Source organism: Nomascus leucogenys, chromosome 22a (genome assembly GCF_006542625.1).
Source record: "Nomascus leucogenys isolate Asia chromosome 22a, Asia_NLE_v1, whole genome shotgun sequence".
NCBI lineage: Eukaryota > Metazoa > Chordata > Mammalia > Primates > Hylobatidae > Nomascus > Nomascus leucogenys.
Window position 1 is genome coordinate 15,170,415 of NC_044402.1, and position 26,591 is coordinate 15,197,005.

The following is a 26,591-nucleotide window of genomic DNA, read 5'->3' on the forward strand; positions in this document are numbered from 1 at the left end:
CTTTTTAAAAATGATTATAGTCTATTCAGGTCTTCTATTTCTTTTTTTATTAAGCTATGTATAATGTATAAGCTGTAATGTATACTTTATGTGAAGATTTGTCCATTTCATCTGAATTTTAAATTTTATTGGCATAAGATAATTCATAATGTTTATTTTTCATATAGCATTTGTTGGTTTTTTTCGATTCTAATATTGTTTAATGCACCTTATTTCTTTTCTTGAATAGTCTTGCCAGATACTTGTCTGTTACGTTGATCCTTTCAAAGAACCAGTAACTTTTTTGTCAACTCACTTGTAGGTTTACTTTTTCTTTCATGAGTTTCTGTTCTCATTTTCATTATTTTCTATCTTCTGTTTTCTTTAAGTTCTGTTTTGTTGTATTTTGCGTTTTTTTTTAATCTCTTAGTTGGGTGTTCATTCATTTTTTGCCTTATTTTCTGACATAAGCATTTAAGACTAAAAATTTTCCTCTAAATGCTGCTGTAGCTGTAAACTACAAGTTTTAATATTTGAAATTTTTATTATTGTATAATTCTAAATATTTTGAAGTTTCTGTTATTCTTTTCTTTTTGATCCATTAGTTGTCTTTGAACTGTGTTTTACAATTGTCAAATATGAGTTTTTTCAACTTATCTTTTGTTATGAGCTTTTAACTTCATTAAATTATATTTAAAGACTATATACATTTGAAATTGGTCGAACTTATTTTGTGGCCCAGTGGTTACTTCTTGTAAATATTCCATGTGTGCCTGAAAAGAATGTTTTCTGCATTTGTTGAGGAAATTTTTATGTATTAATTTAAGCTATTAATTATGCTACTCAGAGCTTTTTTGTTTTTATAGATGTTTTTTGTCTACTTAATCATTTGTTGAGAGGAGGTATGTTGAAATCTACCACTGGGATGGCGGATTGGCTTTTTTTACTACATCGTTATAGCAGTTTTTCCTTTCTATTTTTTAAAGCTGTGCTACTAGTTGCATATAAATTTAGAGTTGCTGTGTATTGTGGTACATTCAACCTTTTATGATTATGTTGTAAGATACAAGGCATTTTGCTTCAAAGTCTATTTCGTATGATATAAATATAGCCACATACATATATATGTGTAGCTATACATCTGTACAAATATGTGTGTGCATGTGTGTGAGTGTACACACACGATACTTATACACATATGTAGACTTGGACTATCATTTTCCATTCTTTTTGAACTTTTTTTTTTTTGAGACGGAGTCTCGCTCTGTTGCCCAGGCTGTAGTGCAGAGGCGCAATCTCAGCTCACTGCAACCCCTGCCTCCCGAGTTCAAGTGATTCTCCTGCCTCAGCCTCTTAAGTAGTTGGGATTACAGGCGTGTGCCACCACACCCAGCTAATTTTTGTATTTTTTAGTAGAGACCAGGTTTCACCATGTTGGCCAGGCTGGTCTTGAACTCCTGACCTCAAGTGATCTGCCTGCCTTGGCCTCCCAAAGTGCTGGGATTACAGGCGTGAGCCACTGCACTCGGCCTCTTTTTGAATTTTTAAAATATGTTTTGGATGTACTCTTCTGCTTATTATATATAGAAAATTTCTTTTTTTTTTTTTTTGAAACAGAGTCTCACTCTGTTGCCCAGGCCGGAGTGCAGTGGCACGATCTCGCCTCACTGCAAGCTCTGCCTCCTGGGTTCATACCATTCTCCTGCCTCAGCCTCCCGAGTAGCTGGGACTATAGGCGTCCGCCACCATGCCTGGCTAATTTTTTGTATTTTTAGTAGAGATGGGGTTTCACTGTGTCAGCCAGGATGGTCACGATCTCCTGATCTCGTGATCCTCCCGCCTTGGCCTCCCAAAGTGCTGGGATTACAGGCGTAAGCCACCACGCCCGGCCTATATACACTGATAATTTTTTAAAACCCAGGCTTATGGTATCTGGAATATTTAGTTCATTTCTATTTATTGTAAATACTGACATATTTATATTTGTGTCTACCATGCTATTTATGCTTTCTATTTGACTTGCCTTTTGTCCCATATCATATCCTCTCCTTTTCTGCTTTCTTTCAGATCGATTATATTTTTATGATATATTTTTTCTCTGCTAATATGGAAAAGAAACATTCTCTTTTAGTTCTTCTTCTTTAGTGATTACCCAAGAAATTTTAGTGAGGGTCTATTGCTGGCAGACTTTCTTAGACTGTATCTAAAAGTGTACTTGGCATTACTCTCCAAAGAAGTTTTTCAAATTGGATGTACAATTCTAGGCTCAAACATTTTCTCACAAATAGTTGACTTCTCACAATGACAAAAGGAGCACAAGTGATCTTGCTCCTTTTGTAGTTGTTAAGAAGTCAACTATTTGTTTACTTGTAGTTCATTTTAACATCATCTGTCTTTTCTCTCTGGCCACTTGTAATTGCTGTTGTTACTGCTGTTGTACACTTTCGCTATGACACATTTAAGGGTGAATCCTCTTCAGTATTCACTGGGCTGTTTAAAACTGTATTGGTATTATTTGTATTATTTATCGTTTCCAAGAAGTTCCCAGCCATTCTTTCTTCATATATTACTTCTCTTCTTTTTTGTTTTGTCTTGTTTTTTTGAGACAGTCTTGTTCTGTCTCCCAGGTTGGAGTGCAGTGGCATGATCTCAGTTCACTGCAACCTCTGCCTCTCAGGTTCAAGCGATTCTCATGCCTCGACTGCCCGAGTAGCTGGGACTACAGGCACATGCCACCACACCTGGCTGATTTTTGTATTTTTAGTATAGATGGGGTTTTGCCACGTTGGCCGGGCTGGTCTTGAACTCCTGACCTCAGGTGATTCACCCACCACAGCCTCCCACAATACTGGGATTACAGGCCTGAGCCACCCCACTCGGCCTCCCTCCCTTCTTCTATAATAAATAGCAGATAGGTCTTTCTTTTTTACTTAGTCTGATAACCTGTGCCTCCTGTCTCAAGTGTTTGGTCCATTCACATTTAATATAATTAATGCTATGGCTGGATTCACATCTGCCATTTTCATGTGTCTTGTCTTTTTGTTGCTCCCCTTAATCTGCCTTCTTTTTGTTGAAAAATTATTTTTTAAACCCCTGAACTATTAAATATCTACACAAAAGGATGAAAAGTTAATATTAACTGATTATGTAATAATTATCTCAGACACATTGTAAGTTTGGGAAAAATTAACAATGGGCTGGGCGCGGTGGCTCATGCCTGTAGTCCCAGCACTTTGGGAGGCCGAGGCGGGTGGATCACCTGAGGTCAAGAGTTTAAGACCAGCTTGAACAACATGGCAAAACCCCTTGTCTACTAAAAATACAAGAATTATCCGGGTATGGTGGTGCATGCCTGTAATCCCAGCTACTCGGGAGTAGCCGAAGCAGGAGAATCACTTTTTTTTTTTTTTTTTTTTTTTTTTTTTTTTTTTTTGAGACGGAGTCTCGCTCTGTCACCCAGGCTGGAGTGCAGTGGCGTGATCTCGGCTCACTGCAAGCTCCGCCTCCTGGGTTCACGCCATTCTCCTGCCTCAGCTTCTCCGAGTAGCTGGGACTACAGGTGCCTGCCACCACACCTGGCTAATTTTTTTATATTTTTAGTAGAGACGGGGTTTCACCGTGGTCTCGATCTCCTGACCTCGTGATCCACCCGCCTCGGCCTCCCAAAGTGCTGGGATTACAAGCGTGAGCCACCGCGCCCAGCCTAGGAGAATCACTTGAACCCGGGAGGCTGAGGTTGCAATGACCTGAGACCGTGCCACTACACTCCAGCCTGGGTCACAGAGCAAGACTCCGTCCCCACTCCCCAAAAAAAAAAATTAACAAAGTACACATTTTTATATTGAAAGGTGTTCATGAATTCTGATGGATTCGATGGATTCACTATCTATTATATTTGCCATAAGAGCCCTGATTTTTCGTCTTTCGCAGTACAGCTTTGTAGAAATTTCCCTTCATTAATACATTTTACTTAGTGATTTTCCTCATTGGCCCAAAAAGGTAGAAGGTACCAGGTGATGTTTGGAGTACATAATTGTCTCTCCCAATGGCAATGAGGCACTGTTGGTCGAGAGCTTTGATCAGGCCCTCGGACTGTGTTTCTGCCACTGAAATTCATTTTTAGAAAAAAGCATCAGGTTAAGAACTGACAGTTTGTTATTTTTTGTCTTTGGAATATGTATCTGATAGTATCATACTTCTATGGTGGCTTTTAAGAACTTCAGAGTATTCATAGTTTGTATTCTCATTCAGCAAGCCTTACAATGGCTGCTAAGGAAAGCCAGTGCCAGAATTTAACTTTCTTGCCCTGAGACAATTGTGGTTATGCAATTCTTCAATAGATTTTTAATTGATTTGAATTTTTATTGTTTCCTATTTGAATAGAACATATACTCACTCCTATTCAAGTGCTCCCAGAGAGGTCATCAAATCAATAGCACACTTAAGAAAACATCAGATGTCACCACAAAGCAAACCTCTCAAGATTACTAATATAAATATGAGATCATGATGCTGTACGCACAAGTGTTTGAAGTGTTTTCTCTAACCCATAACTATAAGACATCAGGTGATATTGAGACACACCCTCAGTCACCTGATTGGAGGCACAGAGGTCTTCTAGAACACTTCTGTCCGTGGCCTCAGCTCTTATACATGTGAACACAGATTTTATCAGACAATCACATTTCTTTTTACATCAGTGGAAACTAACTGTATGGGAAGAAGTGAACATATATAACATGCATTCAATTAATCAGTCATTCTGTCAGCATTAATAACCACTAATGTTTATACCCTGCATTGTGACAGGCACTCTTAATAGCACTTTACACATTTTAAACTAATCCTCGCAAGAGCTATCTACAGTGGGTAGTTGTGTTATTATTTTCATTTTGTAGTTAAGGAAACTGAGGCACAGAGAAGTTAAGTAATTTGTCCAAGATTATATACCTGGAAAATGGCAGAGCCATGATTTCAACCCAGGCAATCTGGCCTCACCATCTGTGCTCGTAACCACGAACTGACTTTGAAGCATTGAGTTTCTGCCACATGCCAGGGGCCATGCTAGATGTTGGGGATTACTGCCGTGAACAAGTCAGCTTCTGCTCCATTAGAGCTTATAACCCAGATGAGCAGGAGTTTTATGCTATCTCCCCTGTTAATCTGGAATCAAAAAACTAGGAAACATAGTTATAATCATTCTTTACTTGAGTGGGGTATACACATAATTTTTTAAAAAATCATTACTTGGCAAGTGAGACTAATGTTTCTTTTTCACTCGGGCACACACACACATACTCTCAGAGAAGTTCAGTTTAAGTTGAAACATCATATTGAATAATGTTTTGATTTAGTGATTAAAACAATTTTAGTGATTAAAATTGACCAGGGGTTGTGGGCAATTTTTTTGCCTGAGCTGAGTGATGAAGCGATGAACATGCCCACTAAATTAGCATTTGATAAGAAGTTAGGCCACAAGGAAAGAGGCTGTTCATCTCATTAAACTAGAGAAATGACCCACTGATACCTGAAGGATGTCTGGAAGGAGTGAGCACACAGTAGCCACCCCAGGGGTGCCAGTAGGGAGGGAGGTCTTTGGACACAGGTGAGTTTGAGTGGGTGGCAGCCTGGAAGACAACAGGGGTCACAGTGGAGTGGGACTTAGTGGTGCAGTAGCTAATTTAAAATCAACTTTCCATAACCCAAACAAAACAAAGCAAAACCCCATCCCCATTTAGGAAATGGAAAAAGGAAAGGAGTTGCATAGATGTTTCTCCAAAGAAGATATACAAATAGCCAATAAGCACGTGAAAAGAGTCTCTACATCACTAACCATTAGGGAAATGCAAATCAAAACCACAATGAGATACCACTTCATACCCAGTAGGATGGATTTCATCAAAAAAACAAAGTCACAAGTGTTGGCAAGGATGTAGAGAAATAGGAACCCTTGTGCATTACTAGTGGGAATATAAAATGGTGCAGACTCAGGCTGGGCGGGGTGGCTCATGCCTGTAATCCCAGCATTTTGGGAGGCTGAGGTGGGCAGATCACGAAGTCAGGAGTTTGAGGCCAGCTTGGCCAACATAGTGAAACCCCGTCTCTACTAAAAATAAAAAATTAGCCGGGTGTGTGGTAGCATGTGCCTGTAGTCTCAGCTTCTCGGGTGGCTAAGGCAGAAGAATCGCTTGAACCTGGGAGGCGGAGGTTTCAGTGAGCTGAGACCACGCCATCGCGCTCCAGCCTGGGTGACAGAGCGAGAATCTGTCTCAAAAAAAAAAAAAAAAAAAAAAAAAAAATTGGTGCATACTCTATGGAAAACAGTATGGTGGTTCCTCAAAACATTAAAAATAGAATTATCATGTGATCCAGCAGTCCCACTTCTGGGTGTCTGCCCAAAAGAATTGAAAACAGGGACTTGAACAGATCTATACACCCGTGTTCACAGCAGCATAATTCTCAATAGCCAAAAGGTGGGAACAAGCCAAGTGCCTATCAATGAATTAATGGATAAACAAAATGCGGTTTACACATACAATGGAATATTTTATTCAGCCTTAAGAAGGAAGGACATGGCTGGGCGCGGTGGCTCACAGCTGTAATCCCAACACTTTGGGAGGCCGAGGCAGGCAGATCACGAGGTCAGGAGATCGAAACCATCCTAGCTAACACAGTGAAACCCCGTCTCTACTAAAAATACAAAAAATTAGCTGGGCGTGGTGGCGGGCGCCTGTAATCCCAGCTACTCGGGAGGCTGAGGCAGGAGAATGGCGTGAACCCAGGAGGCAGAGCTTGCAGTGAGGCGAGATCATGCCACTGCACTCCAGCATGGGCAAGAGAGCAAGACTCCATCTCAAAAAAAAAAAAAAAAAAAAAAACCAAGAAGGAAGGACATTCTGATGGATGTACCAACATAGATGAAAATTGAGGACATTATGCTAAGTGCAATATGCCAGTCACAAAAGGATAAATAATGTGTGACTCTACTTATATGAGGTACCTGGAGTAGTCAAACTCCTAGAGACAGAAAGTAGAACCGTGGTTGCCAAGGCTAGGAGGGGGAATGGGAAGCTATTGTTCAGTGGGTGTGGTTTCAGTTTTGCACCACGAACAGAGTACTGGAAATGGAGGCTAGTGATGGCTGCACGACAGTGTGAATGTACACAATGCCACTAAACTGTACCCTTAAAATGGCTCATTAGCAAATTTTATGTTATGTATATTTTACTACATTTTAAAGAAACGAAACTTTCTGAGCTCCCTCTGTTGACCTGCGTGGCTGCAGGAGGGTTTCCAGCATTCGTGGATGACAAGGGACCCTTCTGCTCTTGAGATTCTCTGGCTCTGCATCATGGAGCTAATGTTCTTCTGGGATGGACTTGCTGAGCCACGGAAGCAGCCCCCCAGCACCCCACATGCATGGATGTCCTCTTTCTGTGAGGCTTTGGCTCTGTGCTGTTGCCTTCACTAAACATAGATGCTTGTCAAGAGGGACAAAATCCCCCAAATGCAATGAAAAATTGTTTGGAAACTGAAGATTTGGTTTATGAGGCAAAAGTAGAAGAACTGGAAGAGGGGAAATGGCAGGAAAATGTATTTGAAGCCACATTTGTTTATGAGAGGATCCTCCTTTCTCCAGGGTTGGAGACAGCCATGTCCTGAGATTAAGAGTGGTGCTGGCCCAAACCCCTCCCCCCATTTTCACAACCAATACTAGGCTTGCATATAACTGGAGTCCCCCAGTTTAAATCCTCATGGGATATTCTGCTTCCTTTCCAGGGAAGTTCCCTTTTCTAGTTTTTTTTCTGAAGATGCTGGAGAGCAAGCCTTCAGGGCATCCCAGCCTCCCTGTCAGCCACACAAGAGAGCACTGGCTGGCCGCCCAGGGCTCAGAAAGCCGAGCAGCTGGGAGAGGCCAGGATGGGCCAGGAGGGGCACCATGGTGAGGCCCACACCAAAGCCACTCCCCGCAGGTCATAGCATCCGAAGGTTTATTTATTTTCGTGCTTTTCTTTCCAAGACCTCCAAGTTCTCCCCATATCTCATTCAACAATTCAGAGTATAGGAGTGTCTTCTTCAGAGTTCTTGCAGGTGTTTCCTGGAAACCTCTGGCTCCCCAGCACCTGGCCCTGGGCTGCCTGCTACAACATTAATACCTGCCTGTGCAATGCATGCTTGAAACTTTTGTCCGTGCGGAGTAGCCTGGTAGCTCTTCGTTCATAGCTAAGCTTGTGTCTGCCTGTGTTTCATCTATTATCCATTTTGATTTCTACTCTGCCGAGTTTCACTATCTGATAAAATGATGGCCATACTTTCTGCAAATGGGTGGTATAAGGTGCCTGCTGTTTACCCAGCCAGCTGTGAAAAGAACATCAGATATTCCAAACACAGTTGAATTCTAGTTCATTTGTAATGGTCTTTTGCACTTTAAAGTAAGGAAAGTTTACTATTTTAAAAAAGAAAAAAAAAAGGAAGCTGAGAACAGGGAAGAGAAATAAGAGAATCTCCAAATTTATCCTATAAGTATTCTTGTGGGGATCCTGAGCTGAAAACAACTGGTGAGAATTGATAAGCCACCTTCAGATGATCAGATTCACTGTCCTTTGAACAGCTCCCCCAGTTCATGGGTAGAGAGCGCCTGCTTTCAGCCAGGCATGGTGCCAGGCTCAGGAGGGCCAAGGCCGGAGACAGCACCATCCCAGTCTTCACACAGCACACACTGAGATGTGGAGGCAGAATCACACTGGGGCGTGCTGTGCCTCCGAAGAATCGCTCACCTTCAGGGAGGAGGGCTGTCTGTTTCCGAGCTCTAGGCCAGGCATGGACAAAGGTGCTGCCTTCAGTGTCCCTTAGCACAGTGGAATCAAGCCATGCAAAACCAAACAGCCCCTCATGGAAACACACAGGAAACGAAGGCAGAGAAGGCAGGAAATGTAAAACAGGCCAGGATTCACAGGAGCGGCTGATTGATGCAAGGATGCGTGGTCCCATGTGGCCCTGGAGCCCAGAGAGGCACATCATCCACCTCTGGTCCTGGAGAGCCGCTTGGGCTTCCCAGTGCCCTGCCAGGCCCCTTCCTTCCTAGTTCCCTCCTGACTGTGCAGAAGGCGCCATTTCTATATCACAGAGCTTCATGGATCAAGTCTATATCACACTGTGGCCCAGGCCCTTCCCCTTCTAGGTCTAGGTGGTGGGATTCCCATTCTTCTGGCATCTCCCGTTGTCTGCTGAACTGGTTCCCAATGTCTCATTTCTTCCCTGTGCTCCCCTCCTCAAATTGGGGCATGTGGAGAAATCAGGGCCTTGGGGGCTCAGCCAGAAATAAAGACTGAGAGATCCTCCAGAGAGAAGGTCCTCTAGGAGAGGCAGGGTGGCAGAGCAGAAGAGGCCCGGGACTTGCTTCCCAGATGTCAGAAATTACCAAAAAGCTTTACGGTTCGGAGAGAACAGTGTATTTCTTTTAGGAGCCAGAGTAGTCTGACAAGAAGACTTGCTTTCAAACATGTCCTGTTCACGTATGTACTTAGCAGATGGCTATTTGACACTTCCTGTTCCAAAGGCACTTTTTCAATTCATTTTCCAAATATGGGGGCAGGTTTTGGGCCCCTCACTTGCTTTGCAGGCCCCCAGCCCTAACACCATGCGCTCAGGTAGCTCTGGCTTCACGGATGGCACTATATGAAATGGCTCCCTTCATTAAAATGTCACTCACAGGGACTGGAGAGGTCTTTGGAACACGGGCAATAAGGTTCAAAAGGTGTTTTCAGTTGCACCTGACCAGGTCATCTCCAGCTTAGGTGCCGGCTCCTAGATGCCAATCTGAGTGGAGATTAATAGCTGACGTGGGAGCAAAAAATGAGCCAAACTGGGGTTTCTTGAGGTGATTTATTCCAGCTAACTATGTCAGTTGTTTGTTCGTGCTAAAAATACCACTAGAAGGATGGGGGAGTATTCCAGATTGTTGACACTTTGACTGAAATGAGAAGCAAAATGTAACTGATATGAGCTCTAACAGGAGCTCCTGCCTGTCATAAAGAAGAGGGAGGATTAGGACACCAAGAGGAGCAGCCAAACCACCCGGGGCGGCCCCGGCCCCGGCCCCAGCGCTGCCACTCACCACAGCCTCCCAGCTAAGATAAGGGCTGCTAAGTTCTGGAGGACGAGGTATCTCCTCCTCATACTTTGGCCCTGAGAAACTTTGTTTTGCTAAATAGATGTGGCCTGGATTTTTCCAGGACAGTGGATCTGGGAGCCTAGGTTGGGATGATGCAGCCCTGCGCTCACACTGATGGGGGAGACTGGAGTGGCAGAAACACCGTGTGAGTGTCCCGGATGTGCTCGTGTGCTGCGACCCCTTCTCCAGCAGCTGGAGACATTAAATGTGGTCACATGGGCCGGGTGCAGTGGCTCACACCTGTAATCCTAGCACTTTGGGAGGCCGAGGCAGGAGGATCTCTTGAGCCCAGGAGTTCAAGAACAGGCTGGGCAACATCATGAAACCCCCATCTCTACTAAAAATTTTTTTAAAATTAGCCAGGCATGGTGACGCGTGCCTGCAGTCCCTGCTACTCAGGAGGCTGAGGTGGGAGGATCTCTTAAGCCCCGGAAAGTCGAGGATCTTGACCCTTGAGCCACTGCACTTCAGCCTGGGCAACAGAGCAAGACCCTGTCTCGAGCAAAACAAAACAAGATAAATAAAAGTGGTTAAGTTTCTAGAACTTCCTTGGTGGTTAAATAACTCCCAGACAGAAGTTTGCCAAAAAGCTCCCCAGGCCAGTGACTTGCCAGGGCTTCATTCCTAGAGAAGATGCACTTAGGAGAGGAGTCATCCATGCTCTTTAAACCCCCCGTTACTGGTTCTGTTGGCAGACTGGACTGACCGGGGCTGGCACGTGGTTGGGGTTTTGTAACAGAAACCAGGTACTCAGGTTTGATGTATGAAAAGCATATAGACATGGTTTCCAGCTGGCAGCCCGTAAGCTGGCATCTGCTAGCAGGGTTGTGTTAGGCCAGTGTACATTTCAAAAAACTTTGAATTTGCTGACCTTCTGGTCATCACACTTGCCTGTTTTGGAAGACATTTGAGTTTTCAGCCCCTGGGGAACCCACAATGGGAGGGGGATGGTTACTCAGTGTTCTGCAGACTCAAGCAGGTGCCCTTTATGGGGGTGACAGCATGAATAGTACCCCCTCAGTGGGTACATTGTGGACTCCCCAGCTCCTTCACTGGAGGCATGTGGAGGACCTGGGCAGGGCTATAGCACCTTCAGAATGTGATCCAGGGGATCCCTTCAGAAGGAAGGAAGCATTCTGTTCAAGACACGGGCAGGGGTGGCCTTCTTTTGGGAGCTTAATGTAAATGCTTGTTCAGAATTCTCACTGAAATTAAGAACAAAATACATCCTGAAAAATGTCTTCCAAGACATGCTCCCCCAGTTCTTATTGGAATGAAATGAGCACAGAATTCCTAAGTGCAGGGACTGTGAGAACTCTTCCCTGGGAAGTCTTTTTTCTTTTTAAAATCAGACCATGGCAGGTTAGGATGGAGAGTTATGAATGAGAGCAGTGCTTCTTGATGTTAAATTTGCGCATGAATCCCCTTGTGATCTGGTTACATGCAGATTCTGACTCAGTGAGTCTAAGGTGAGTGGAGAACCTGGAGATTCTTCTATTTCTTGCAAGCTCCCAGGGGATTCTGAGGCTGCCTGCCCTGGACACACTCTGAGTAGCAAGTATTATTGGACCTCAAGGCCTTTTCCAGCTTTGGGTTAATTGGAAACATCTATATGTTTTCTAATGAACCCCAGTGAATAGCACATCAATGCAGCAATTGGGTAAGCCAGATGATCTAAGAATTGTTTATTTCCTGCGTAACCGTTGAGGAATTCGATTATTCACGTGACATTATTGAGGATGTGCATTTTGGGAGGCCCCATGCAGTATTTGGTATCTAGTGGGAATGGTCACATGAACTGTTCCATCCTCTCTCATCCCTTCCAGCTGTTGCCAGAGGGGCCTCGGGGTGGTTTGAGGCCTCCCAGCTCCAGGACATGCACAGCTGTCATCCCAGCATCATAGGCTCACCTGGCGGCGGTCGTACCAGTGACAGTATTGATTTTCAGTGACAGTGACTCAGCCTGGGACCAGAGGCTGCTGTTTGCAGGGATATAACACCTTCTGAGATTGGGGTGCTTTGGAAACCCAGCCAGGAGAGCAGTGGCTCCAAGAGCAGCGTACGGTGGGCCCTCAGAAATGGTGGTGAAAATGAATTGCGATCAGTTTCCTTCCAGCCACATGGGAACCTGAAAGGAATCCCTCCTCCCTGCTGAGGGCCTGGGTCGATGGATTCGATGACATCCCTCTCCCTGGGCAGCACTGGGCTGATCTCAGACTCTCTGTTACCAGCCGAGTTCTCTGGTTTCACATTCCCATCTGCCTTGTCCTAGTCACCACGTGCTACTGGCACATCTCTTTTGACTTCTCTTACCATTCTGACTGGCCAGTTGCCAAACAGCCTTCTCAAGTTAAAATTTCAACATACTTGCCCGCTGCCCCCTTCAGCCTGATCCATTATTTCTCTTACCTGGTGACAGATGCTCACTTTCCTTCGGATGTTTGACAGCCAGCCGCACTCCAGCTCCCCCGATCTGGACAGGAGGCAGCAAGAGATGGGGAAGGTATCCAGGGCCCCCTCAGCCGCTGCCCCGCTTGGGCAGATCCCGCATGCTTTTCTGCACAGCCATTTTGCATTCCTGCCTACATTCAGTAGATAAACAAAGAGCAGGTCCCTGGCATGCAGAGCCCAGGGGCTCGCAAACACAGATCAGCACAAGATACGAAATGTTCAAGGTTCCCGTGATGTTACCTCTAAAGCAATTCCTGAGACTGCAGCATTCACGGATCACCTAATTAGTGAAGGTTTTGTGTATTAATATGCATGTTTCTTCCTTGATATAATCAGCGCATTTTTTATACTGACACAGAAGATGGGAGGGCATTATTACTTTAGTATTTCTCTGAACTTCTCTAATTTATTTTCATCGAGAGTTCTTTGGACGGCTCAGAATTCAGAAATATCTGCCCTTTTCACTTTATCTTTGGCCCCTGCCCAAGTCTGGGACTCAATGGGGTGGGGCCAAGGCTAAAACTAAACTAGGGTGTGAGCTACTAGAGGTGCGTGTCCAGTAGTTGGGAGCAGTTTCCAGGGAGTCAGCGAAGTCTTCCTGGGGAATGGCATGAGACACTGAGCCTGGCCCTGACAAGTGCCGCTCTGACTCATTTCCTGAGATGAACAATGGAAAGTCACGATGCCTCGTGCCCCAGAGCTTCCCCAGGGGCGGCTGTGTCTTCTTTCTAAGCCCTACCGTAGCCAAACATGGTTGTTATTTCCAGAGTTATCTTGAGATTCTTAAAATATTCCAGAAGTACAGTAAAATAATATTTCTATTTGTTTTAATGAAAAGTAAAACTTTGATTAACGAGGTCCTTCAAAAAACTAGATTTTATATGCACCAGACTTTTAGATGAAAGACAAGTCACAAAACACACACGTGCGCACACACGCACGCGCACACACACATGCACACGACAGGCACATGCACACAGGCACACTCATGGGTTTTGTTTTGTTTTGTTTTTGTTTTGTTGTTTGAGACAGAGTCTGTCTCTGTCACTCAGGCTGGAGTGCAGTGGCGCCATCTTGGCTCACTGCAACCTGCGCCTCCTGGGTCCAAACAATTCTCCTGCCTCAGCCTCCTGAGTAGCTGGTACTACAGATGTGTGCCACTACACCTGGCTAATTTTTGTATCCTTAGTAGAGATGGGGTTTCACCATGTTGGTCAGGATGGTCTCAAATGCCTGACCTCAAGTGATCTGCCTGCCTTGGCCTCCCAAGGTGCTGGGATGACAGGCGTGAGCCACCTCGCCCAGCCAAATGTGATTGTTCTTTAAAGAACTATGTATGAAAGATCCCAGGAGCAACACCCTGGTAGCCCAAACGCCTGCTCACCTGTAGCCCTACTCAAGTTTCAGGGCCATCATCTGGCCCAAAACTAGAAATCCTGCCCAATAGTAGTGGTCAAGTCTTTTTCTCCAATTGGATTGTAAATTTTTTGTAAGCAAGAAGGGAGTATATTTTATATCATTTTGTGTTCAACATAGCCAGCACAGAGCTTTGCACATTTTAGAGTTTTAAATATATGGCAATGGATGAGAAAATGTCCTGTATCTTCATTAGTGTCAGTAGTATGGTGGGATTTTCAGTCACCCTTCTCTGTTTCTTATTCACATGGATTTGGGTTTAAATTTCTATCCTACCAATCACTAGTGGCGTTAATTTGGGCAAATTACTTAACTCAGCCTCATTTGCAGGGTTGTCGTTAAGAATCTGGAATTAAATATTTAAAGTGTCTGGCAGCTGCTGTTGTTATTGTTATTATTTTGCTTGTCTTCAAAGCAGAAGTTTCCTGGCTTGTAGCTTATGATTTCACAGTTGTGAGCTCTTGTGTTTTTTTATAATTATGTTTCCATTTGGAAGGTTTAACTCCTATTACTTAAGGCTGGCTTCAGTGAGGGGTTGCTGTTTGACCTGAATCTTGAAGGATGAGTAGATGCTTAAAAGGCAGAAATGGATTGAAAGAGTATTCCAAACAGAGGGAACAGCATGTGCAAACACCCAGGGTCATGGAGGAGAGTGACACATGGGGAAGTTGACCACGGCTCGAGTGGGGGTGTCGGTGATGGGCAATGGACAAATCCTTTGGTAGCTAAGCATGTGGGTGGACAGGAGCCAGACCACAAAGGCATCGTATGAGATGCTAGATTTGGGTCATCAGTGATGGAATCAGATTGGTATTTTAGCAAGATTCTTCTTTTCTTCATTAATTTTCTGTAAGTTTTTAATGAGTCTGTGAACAAAATAATTCTTTTTGGGGGGAGTGGAGGCAGGGTCTCACTCTTTCACCCAGGCTAGAGTGGTGTAGTGGCATGATCTCAGCTCACTGCAGCCTTGACCTCTAGGACTCAAGCAATCCTTCCACCTCAGCCTCCCGAGTAGCTGGGATTACAGGTGCACGCTACCACGACTGGTTAATTTTTATATCTTTTGTAGAGATAGGGTTTCACCATGTTGCCCAGGCTGGTCTTGAACTTGTGAGCTCAAGCGATCCACCCGCCTCAGCTCCCAAAGTGCTGGGATTACAGGCTTAAGCCACCATGCCTGGCTAATATGTAAATTTTTTAAATTAGATTCGTGGCTGGGCACGGTGGCTCACGCCTGTAATCCCAGCACTTCGGGAGGCCGAGGCAGGTGGATCACTTGAGGTCAGGAGTTCAAGGCCAGCCTGCCCAACATGGTGAAACCCTGTCTTTACTAAAAATACAAAAATTGGCCAAGTGTGGTGGCATGTGCCCGTGGTCCCAGCTATTTGGGAGGCTGAGGCAGGAGAATTGCTTGAACCCGGGAGACGGAGGTTGACAGTGAGCCAAGATCACACCACTGCACTTCAGCCTGGGCAACAGAGCAGTACTCTGTCTCAAAAAAAAAAAAAAAAAAAAAAAATTAGAATCATGAACTTTGTGTGGCTAGCTCACAGTCTCACCTGCATCTCCCCTGCACTCTTCATCATGTTGGCAGTTAGACATATTGAAATGTATTAAATGTTAACTTTTCCCAAGTTTTTCCATAACTTTCTTTTTGCCTCAGGGTTTCCTCAGCACATTGAATCTATATCTTTGGGTATCAGCTGTAGCAAATGAATGCTGATCATTGTTTGTGTACTCTTCCTTTCTGTGCTAATGTAACGTACACCCAGCCAGATGTTTTCGAACAGTCTTGAAGTGTGTAAGCAGGTTCGGCAAATAGGATGACGAGCATCACTGCTTGTTTTCAGTATTGTTTTGTATCTTGTAAACAAGCTGAGGTTTGGGGAAATGATGGAAAGGCGGCACGTTCTGTTCCTGCTTTCCCTTGGGCATCCCAGAGAGTGTTGGCGACGGGCGGGGCAGGTGTTTCTGCCCATTGTACTGCCTACAATTGTGTGGCTTCTGCCCATTGTCCCGGCTGAACCTGCGTGGCTTCTGCCCATCATCCCGGCCATACCAGCATGGCTTCTGCCACTTGTCCTGGCCGTACCCACGTGGCTCCTGCCCATCATTGCGGCTGTACCCATGTGGCTTCTGCCCATCATCCCGGCCGTACCCACGTGGCTTCTGCCCATTGTCCCGGCTGTACCTGCGTGACTTCTGCCCATTGTTCTGGCCGAACCTGCGTAGCTTCTGCCTATCATGCCAGCCATACCCGCGTGGCTTCTGTCCGTCGTCCCGGTTGTACCTGCGTGGCCTCTGCCCATCATTCTGGCTGTACCCACGTGGCCTCTGTCCATCATTCCGGCCTTACTCGCGTGGCCTCTGCCCATCATTCTGGCTGTACCCACGTGGCCTCTGTCCATCATTCCGGCTGTACCCAAGTGGCCTCTGCCCATCATTCTGGCTGTACCCAAGTGGCCTCTGCCCATCATTCTGGCTGTATCCACGTGGCCTCTGCCCATCATTCCGGCTGTACCCGCGTGGCCTCTGCCCATCATTCCGGCTGTACCCACGTGGCCTCTGCCCATCATTCCAGCTGTACCCATTTGGCCTCTGCCCAACATTCTGGCTGTACCCACGTGGCCTCTGCACATCATTCTGGCCGAACCCACGTAGCTTCTGCCCATCATCCAGGCTGTACCTGTGTGGCTTCTGCCTATCGTCCTAGCCATACCCACGTGGCCTCTGCCTATCATCCCAGCCAAACCCGCGTGGCCTCTGCCCATCATCCCGGCCAATCCCATGTGGCCTCTGCCCCATCATCCCAGCTGTACCTAGGCAGCAGCTGCCAGGCTTTCCTCTTTGTCCCTGCTGTGTCCCTGGCTCCTTTTCTCTGCCAGCCTCTCTCATGCTGTTCCTCTTGAGAGGTCTTCCAAGTGCTTTTTTCCATCGTTTGTGCTCAGCCACTCTACCATTGTTCTTCCTGTCTGGTTCTCTGAAATCCAAGCCCACACCTTTTCAACTCCATATCCTGAGTCAAGTGTTTGAAAGCTGTTATTTTATGTTAATTAGAAGTTCTTTTTCCAGCCAAGAAGGCTTGCTCAAAACTGTTCCCCCAAGCTGAGGCTTAGAGACGCACTCTGGCATTCTGTCCTTTGGGTACAGTTAAAGGAACCACAGTTCATTGCTGTTAGAGGCACCTCGCTGCCTGCTGTGAGGCAGGCACCTCCTCTGGGGGGCAGGTGCCATTGGAGGGGAGTTCTTGGCATGGCCCCCAGAGAGCTCCAGCCTGTGCAGCACGTGCATGGCTTCCTGGACCCCCCACAGTCCTCCATGGGGCCTCCCCTTGCTTGGCAACCACACCTTACCACCCTCTCTACCCAATGGTGACCTATTTGGCAGCTTCTCCTTCCTTTGTCAGCTCTCCCAGTTGACCCCAGTTTGGTGGGAGATTCTGGTGGAAAAGTACTCCCATCATGTTCTGGACTCGGGCAGGCTTCAGCAGGAGCCAGCTTCTGGTGTCTTTAAATCCCCACAGAGGCACCATGAGCAGCTGCCATCCCATTTAGGCAGTCTTGGTAAGGCTTCCAAAGCATTTCCGCTTCTTGAGATGTTTTTGAGCAGAAGCTGAGCCCTATTCTCACATCTAGCCTCACTCTTTATGCCCACCTGCTTGTAGATCAGGGACTGCATCCCTCCCTTTACCTGGCCCTCGTCCCATCATTCCAGCCTTCTGCAAGCCCAGGCATGGGGAGGCTGCAGCCGTGGCCCCACTGGGAGCGCCACACTGCCCTGGACTTCCTGTGTTTCATTTGGAGGGGTCGCTGGGGGCGCTTGGTGTGAACCCATCCTGAGCTTGGGCAGTGATGGGTTAGGACCACTTTCATTCCACCTCTCACACATGAAAAAGAGACTTTCCTCCTCTAAGGTACCTTTGAATGAGGACATCGCAACATGCAGGGTGAAGGAATTCTCCTGGATGTCTAACTGAAATCTCTAAACACCTTGCTTTATAGAAAAAGTAGTCGGTGAGTAAATGCTGATTTAAGGCCCATCAAACTCAGAGCACAATTCTTGGAACTGGAGGTGAGGCTACAGAGAGGCAGAGAGATGTCAGGGCTCTTGTCCTCAGGAAGAAAATCACATCCAGAAAACAACCAAAGGGCACCAGAGCTTCAGTTTCCATATCTGTTGAAGAGTGTTAGACACCACCTGCCTTGACAGCTTCTTCCAAGGACGTTGACAGCGTGTGAAGTGCCAAACACAAGGCCTGGCACGTGGGATGCCTTCGGTCAGCAGGAGCGCCTCCCTCTCTTTTTCTTCTTTTTAACAACAAACGCCAGCTAATATGGCACATACTGAGTAGAGAACATAAGGGGGTAAAACTTGAAGACTTACTTATTTAAGTGGGGTTTTGGCTCGGTTTGGGAAGAATTAAAGAAAGATGTGCATGAGTAGAAGTTACAATTGGGGACGTGGCATGTATAGCCATAGAGTTGTGCCAGAAAGGTAGCATTTGACCTATGAATTACATTGGCAGAAGTAAAGGGTCCAATCGGATGAGATGGTGAAAGGAGAGTGGCTAGTTGGTGGAGTGCCTTAAACGATGAGATACAGAATTTTGACTTATTACAGACAGTATAAGTAAGGGATTGTTGTAGTTTCTCGAGGTGGGAACAAAAATGATTTTTGGGGGCTGGGCGCGGTGGCTCATGCCTATAATCCCCGCACTTTGGGAAGATCACCAGGTCAGGAGCTCAAGACCAGCCTGGCCAACATGGTGAAACCCCACCTCTACTAAAAATACAAAAATTAGCTGGACGTGTTGGTGGATGTCTGTAATCCCAGCTACTCAGGAGGCTGAGGCAGGAGAATCACTTGAACCCAGGAGGCAGAGGTTGCAGTGAGCCAAGACCGTGCCACTGCACTCTAGCCTGGGTGACAGAGCAAGACTCCGTCTTGGGGGAAAGAATGATTTTTGGAGATCTTTATAATAAGATGTGTGAGAGCAGGTAAGTCACGGGACAGGAAGAACACCAGGAAGGAAGCTGGGCTCATACTGGGACTTTTACTAGGATAGTGGTGACAAGTCCAGGGACCAGGAGAGCTGATGTCTACAGGCACCTAGGCTGATGTTGGCAGAGAAGCATAAGTAGAATCTGGAAATGGCATTACCCTGAGGGGCCACGAAAGAGAGAACATTCTGAGCTTAGTGCCCAGAAGGTCTAGATGGAGGGTGGAGCAGTTGATGGTAACAAAAATACGGAAGAGAGACCTAGGTGATTGCGGAACCAGCCCTAGGCCCTCAGTAGCAGGAATGGGAAGACACAGGAGCTGAGGGCCTATGCCGGAGGCTGCCCTTCTTCATGGGACTCCCGTTCAGGCTTTCGAAGCTCACAGGACGGTGAGCATCATTGTGGAGGGTTATCCGTAGATATTTATATCAACTGAGTCATATCTCCTGTGTAATTCTGTCAATAAACCAAGGTTCACTTTTAATGGGTTTTTGAGGTTTCACAAATAAATTGGTTTGGTTCTAAAAAGCATGCTTTTAATAAATTCCCTGTGTTCTGAATAAAACTGGCCACTCTAGTGCTTTCAGCCTGACCACAAATAGTCACGTCGTGCTTGCATTTGCGTTAGTGGTGAGACTTATGCAAAGCAACACCTTGAGCCAGGAGTTCTGGAATCCTGCTTTCCTTGGACCACACATGTGGATGTTCACTTTCTGAAATGAGTACAGTTGCTTCTGGGTCTAAGCCCACCACTTGTCTTGTTGGGATGGGGACTCTATGGCTTGAGCTGTGGTGTTTTCTCCCTTTGTCTCCCCACTGCAGACTACTGTTTTCCAAAGTGAAGTTGCAGTCACTCTGCCGAGGCCCGGACGAGGCACTCCTGACTTGTAAGCACATGCTGCAGATATGGAAATCCTGCTACAACCTCACCAACCCCAGGTAAGAGGCCAGCAGGGCCTGCTTTGCGTGGCTTTTGCATGGGTCCCTGCCTGTCAGTGCCTTCTCTGATTGGCATTTAGCAGGCATTAACTCTGTCACCCCTGTGTACCTCCAGGCCCCCACAAGTGGCAGATGATATCAATGGAGCTTCACACTCCATGTTTAAGGGGCTATTTTCCCAGTGGCTGATGAAGCCTCCAGATCCTGGGTTTCTTTTGCTTTCACTGCCATAGTGACCCACTGGACTCAATTCACAATGGAACTCTATCCAGTTTCTGTCCAACACCCGTTTACCTAACTCCTTTACCAAGTCTTATCTTTCTGGGAATTTATGTATAGACCAGTCACTTATGTGTTCCAGATGGGGTTCCTGCAGTAATATTTAAAAGACCTGCGCAGACAACAGGCCACATACTACTAAGAAGAGAAGTGGCTATTGGCATAAAATATCACTGTGAAAAAGTTAAAATCATGATGCATACAGCTATCAAACACATGTCAAAGATTTTATTTACCTTATTAACTAATGCAGGAACCAGGAAAATGTTAAGACCTATTCACAGAAGAGTTTGAAGAACAGATACTCATAGGCAGGAATGCTGAAATGATTTGCAAGTAGATACAAAAACAACATCCTATAAGATGATGAAAGATATCGTTTGGGGTTCTTTACTACAGGGTGACATCAATTGTCTCTCCCCCAAACAAAATTCACTTGCCTTATTATCAGTTTTCTGCGGGTTAATTTCTACCCCTACAGAGCTATAAAGTGGCTCAGTCAGTGGGAAGTGAGTCAACAGTACCTGCCCTTTACAGTCAGATAACCCGGGGAAGGTCTGCTGGTCAACCCCCAGCATTCCACGGACAGACACCCCCCTATTTGCCCATTTCCAAGTCTTGCACAGTTTTCCCTTGCATGTGCTTAGATTACTAAGTGAAGGAAGTCATTTAATGAGAAGGGATGTAATGATTCAATTGAATTCACACAACTGCTCATATACTGAGAGTATTTTTTACCTTCCTAGCAAGGTGTCTGGGTAGCTGATATCGTGCTTTTAAGAGTCAGGGGCCTAAAAATGTGTCACCTAAAATGTAAATGAGTACTAAGGGTGAGGTGGGCAGTGGGCCAGTGGCCGTGGTCTGCAGAGACCAGCAGGGAGGGAGGGCTACAGAGGCAGCAGAACAGAGATGGGGTTCCCTGTGAGATTTTGTTTTACAAATGTTTCTGCAGTTTAAAAAAAATGTTCAAAGTCAGAGCCCTGTTAAGGGGATGGACCCCCTGGAAACTGATAGACAGACCTGTGACCCCAGGCCCTGCGGGCAGTGCATGTGGAAGGAAGAGAGCTCTGCCTGGAAAGCCATGTGCTGTCCAGCCCCTGCCCCGCCCACCCCCAGGCAGCCCCAGCCCCCACCCCCCTCCCCCGGCTGGAAGTCCCCTTCCCAGGCACAGGAACGGTGCTGTGCTCCTGGGCGCATCCGCCCTTCGCTTGGTGAAAGGTAATCATGAGACTGGCCTCTTCCCTTTTGTGGATATGTTCTCAAAATAAAGATCATTTTAATTTTTTTTAAATTCTACATTTCTAAGTCTGGAAGCAAAAATAGAAACTGTCCATATTTATCTCCCCCGAAAGCCCCCACTCCTGGCCTATGAAATCTTCAGGATTTGGGGGAGTCTGCCTCCGAACCAGCTAGCAGGAGATGCTGCCCAGGCAGGTTGCCTCGGCGCCGGAGCGCATTCCTTTGCCTGTACCCCCTTTAGAAATGAAAAAATAAACCCATCAGCTTCGTGTTGCCAATTTCCCCTCAGTTCCCCACACCTCTCCCACCTCCCCACATTCCCTCCCACTTAGCAACCAAGAATATTGAATGTGAGGAGAAAAAAATAGCAGAATTGGAAAGCTTTTTAAAAATACTTAACCAAATGCCTGGGCTGTGTCCATACTTCCTCCGTTTCCTGAAGGTTCCTTCAGGGCCAGAGTGGGGAGGACCCTGGCTCCAGGCAGTGTCTGGTGGGGACTGGCGGATGGGGTGGGCGGTAGAGGCCCCACTGGTCACTCAGAATTCCCCCTCCAGCTCCCCACAAAGCCTTGAGGGAGGGGTGGTGAATTGAGCAGCCCCTTATTAAGGAGTGTCCTGTCTGGTTTTTTAACTTGATTTTCTCTGGGATAGAAATAAATATTTCTCCTGTAGCCCTTATCATTATGTAAATGTAGTCATCCCTGCCAGCCTGCTCAGTAAGAGGTGACCCTGGCTACAGAATAAAGCCTGAAGGAAGGGCTGTGTCTAGGGGACAGCACACCTTGCAACACTCCGTAGTGGGGCGGCTGCGGCTCCAGCAGCCTGGAGGCTGGGATCAGGGCATACAGTGTTTTAGAGGAGGGTGGAACCACATGAACAAGCACCTAAGAATCGTGTCTTCTTTAAAATAAAATGAAAACTGAGCAGAAAGCATTCTGGCAGGCAGCATTTGGCTTCTCCCCGGAGCTGGTCTGTGCTGACTTCCCAGCTTCCTTGCTTCTGAGTATGCTGGGTTGTAATGGGCCCTCCGCTCTACCTGCCAGTTTCCCAGTCTTCCCCACCCCCTTCCAGATCCACCCCAGGCTCTGCACAGGCCTCCAGGGCAGTGAGATGAGGAAGACATGGGCAGTAGCAGGGAGTGAGTGGCCAAATTGAGAATAGACCCTAGCTTCATATTCTCAGCAACCCATTCCCTCTTCTCGATTTTTGCTTGAAGGGGGAAAAAAATTACACTGAGCTAGTCACTAAACTGAGCGTTGGAAAACTTGCAAGTAGTGTTCCACCTGCAGCTGGAGATGCGTCTCTTGCTGTGAGCAAAATGGTGGGTGGCATTCTCTTACATTTGGCGAGGTGTTTGTCATTTCAGAAGCCTGGATTCTATTTCCCTCGGTCTGCGGTTTTGCTTGCATTTAGGATAGAAATCTGTCTCATGCTTTGTCTCCTCTCTCTGGGTGAAGTGTAAGACTCCCTCAGTCCTTGTGCATATTGACCTGGCCACTCAAGACAGTGTGAATTCTGACCAGAATCTCACCAGAAGGTCCCAGCAGGCTCCCTGAACTGAATCTCACAGCATTTCAGCCAGGGATGGTAATAACCACGTTTATTGAAACTTCTCCGTGCCAGCACTGTACTAGGCCACTGATGTGTTATCTTCAATCCCTACATTAGCCTTGCAAGATAGCTACTGTTACTTCCATTTTACAGAAAATAAAATTGAAGCTAAAAGTGGCTAAATAACTTGCCCAAGTTTTTCCAATTGAATATGTAGCAGAACAGTGATTCAGCCCCAGGCCTAACATCAAAGCTCTCTCCACACTAGCATGCTGCCTCTCTTGAGCTGACAACCAGTTTCTTTTCATTTTTTATTGTTAACCACTTCTTTCCCTCTCTTGTCACTGCTGCTAGACCCATCTCCATCTGTACCCATGAGGTGACATCTCCGGGTGATTCAAAGTCCTGTTTCAGTTACTTGCCAACAAACAGCATTTAAACACACACATACCCACATTCACATTTTTTTGCTCTAACCTCAGTTAGGAGTCAGAGATCCCATTTCATCCTTACAGTCACCAGCATTTGGGTGGAGCTTTTCTATTTATAAAGCATGTCCTCATTCCATCTTTGAAGCAGCTCCATAAAATGTGCCAAGGTCGTGTGATCGCATACCCATTTTATTGATGAGACAATTGAGGCTCCAGGATATTGGGAACTTACCTTGACTCTTATCATCCAGGCCTAAGAGACCTGGAGAAAAACAGAAGTTCCTCTCCCATCTGCCCCTGCTCTGGTTTCCTAGCTGAGGCCCTTCTTGTAGGTGCAATATTTACTGTGTGCCAGGCACTATTCCAGGAGCTGGGAAGAGGCTCAGCTGAGACAAGAGCACCAGGGTTCTGACTCCGAGCCCACCCCACCGCCACCAAGCCTCTTGTGTTTAACCTCTGTGGAAGATAGAGGATTTCCAAGAGAGGCTTCTAATAGCCAGTATAACTTTAACTCTCATGACAATTCAGTGATAATAGGGAATAGAAGTCCCTGCATCTGCGCATCTATGCATGTGGGCATCTCCCGCTTACATACCATGGATTTGGGGTCCTTCCCGTTTCCTCTCCCTCTACTACAACACTCACCAGGAATGATTTTCTCTCCCTTCCTGCCTCCCTCCTTGGGAAGTGCTCCTGGCAGCCTAAGGGCCCAGCAGAGAAGAGGTGAGGTGACTGGGCTATGAGGAGGAAATGGGTGGTTCACAGAAGTGCCTGAGCAGATGTGTCCCAGAGGGAGAGAGGAACGTGACTTTCCATCTTGCCTGAGAGACTGGCCAGAGTGAGCCAGTTAGGGAGACTCAGGGTTGCTCAAGGCCCCTCCTTGCCCCTTGTTCTGTATTCTAGGAGTCAAATGCAAATCTTGATTGGTAAAGACTCTATACCATGTAAATGAAGAACTAAAAATTGCTTCAAGCACCCAGTAAAATTCTCAGTCGGTCACAAATACCTAATTATTTTTAATTTTTTTTTTTTGAGACAGTCTCACTCTGTCGCCCAGGCTGGAGTGCCGTGGCGTGATCATAGCTCACTGCAGTTTGTCTCCCAGGCTCAAGCCATCCTCTTGCCTCAGCCTCTCAGATAGCTGGGGTCACAGGTTCACGCCACAACACCTGGCTTATTTTTTTATTTTTAATAAAGATGAAGTCTTGCTATGTTGCCCAGGTTGATCTTGAACTCCTGAGCTCAAGCTATCCTCCCGCCTCAGCCTCCCAAAGTGCTGAGATGACAGGCATGAACCACTGTGCCCAGCCCTAATTATTTTTAGAGAGAAAACATTGACTGCGGAAACAAAAGCATCTCTATGTTGAATAATTGATTGTTGCGTACACACTGTTTTCAAAAGGAACTAAGGCAGACACACTAAGGATGTAACTGAACGCTGTTTCCCAGCTGGTGGAAGGAACGTGGATCCTGTGCCATTGTCAGGGGGTGAGGTTCAAAATTCAGATGATGGTTTGTTTGGGGTTTCTAACATTTTAACTCAGCTTCCCCATACCTCCTACAATTGCACCAGAAGCCTAGGGATAAGTTGGCTGCAGCAATTGGCTGGCCATGTTAACCTCAGATGTGTGTTGTAGCTATGTGGTTTTATACACACCTGGCATGTACCTAGAAGTTGTAAGTCTTCAGAATGCTCCATCTATGTGACTTTATGTCATCCTCACACAATTCTATGTAGGACAACAATCTTTATCTTCACCTGATCAGGGAAGTCAGTGAGGCACAGGGAAAGCTGCCTTGCCCAAAGTGATCTCCTTGTTAGTGACTGCACCAAAACGTGGTGAGATGGGAGGCTCGTTAGTGATAACACCGAAACGTGGTGAGATGGGAAGCCTGGAAGATGAGAATGTCTGAAACAAACCTCAGATTTGGACCACCAGAAACCCAGGCAAATCCTTCCTTTGCAATGCCGATACCTCATCGCGTGTCTTGGAATCCCCAAGGTGGTGAATAATATGTCATTGTTTCACTGCATTTGAGATAAATCTTCTGAAAAACTCCTAAGTGGAGAGCCATTGCAATATTCAGATAATTTGTACTTAGTAGTATTTATGTGAAAAATGCTACCTGGACAGACCTGTGCCAGAAATATTCAGTCAGTGTTGTGATGAGTGAAAATTTGCATGTACTTTTATGTTGTCTTCTGTTCAGAGACATGTATTGTTTCTCAGTTATGGAAACAATTAAAAGAGCAGTTTCCAAAAAACATGTCTGGGATGATGTAATAAGTATAGGCTGACAAATAGTCTGTCCTGAAGGAAGTTTTCTTCTGCTTCCTGTGGATTTCTCTAATGTAGTTAGAGAAATCGCTGGACGTGGAAACTGTAGCCTGTAAACTGTATTAAGTTTCATGCCAAATCTTGTTTGTACTGCTTTAGCAACAGCTGCATAAAGGAAGGAAATTGTGTCCCTTTATTGTAGAATCTGAACTTCTTCACAACAAAAAATCATTCTTAAAGCCCCCAGATTGGAAAAGAAAATAGATTCAAAGAAAAGCATTGAAGATTCAAACCTCAAGAGACAGATGTGATTCTTTTTGGAGCTGCTTTGATAGGGTATCACGATACAGGAAAAAAGCAATAGTGTTTACCTACAAGCTTCCTAGAATTTAAAAAAGAAATCCATGTTAGATGAGATCCCTTAACTGTTTCTCTCCCAGTTAGGCCCGCTGTGATTTCCCGTGTGGCATTACCGGGTGAACAGTGCCAAGCCTGTTTTATAGGCACAAGCTGGAGAGGGGACTCAGTAGAGATGGGCAGTGCAGGAAGCTGGTAGAAGTGGTGGTATGGAGGCTGCCACCAAAACCCTGCCGTGTTCTCTCCCAGTCCCTGTGTGTCCCTATCAGCCAGCTTTCTCCAGCTTAGGAACACTAGACACCAGCAGGAAAGTTAACCACACGATGTAGCACAAAGGCCTACATTCTGGGGACCCCAGAAATGAGTGCATGACGGTGATCACACTCGGAAAAGGGGGTCAGGGGTTCTTGAATCCAGCAGCTGCTGCACCTTAGAACCATCTGAGGAGCTGTGAAAAATATCAATCAGCCCAGGCGTTTTGATTTGTTTGGTCCAC

The 26,591-nt window shown here is 46.0% G+C and overlaps 1 protein-coding gene across 3 annotated transcripts in view; it reads left to right on the forward strand.

The window, feature by feature from the left end:
* The window catches only part of TTC7B (tetratricopeptide repeat domain 7B), a 276,135-nt gene that overhangs the window by 178,488 nt on the left and 71,056 nt on the right, over nt 1–26,591 (forward strand). For all 3 annotated transcript variants that reach the window (XM_030802487.1, XM_030802485.1, XM_030802486.1), the window contains exon 16: nt 19,843–19,959. In XM_030802487.1, the coding sequence (XP_030658347.1) occupies nt 19,843–19,959 (117 nt within the window). The remainder of the gene's footprint in view (nt 1–19,842; nt 19,960–26,591) is intronic.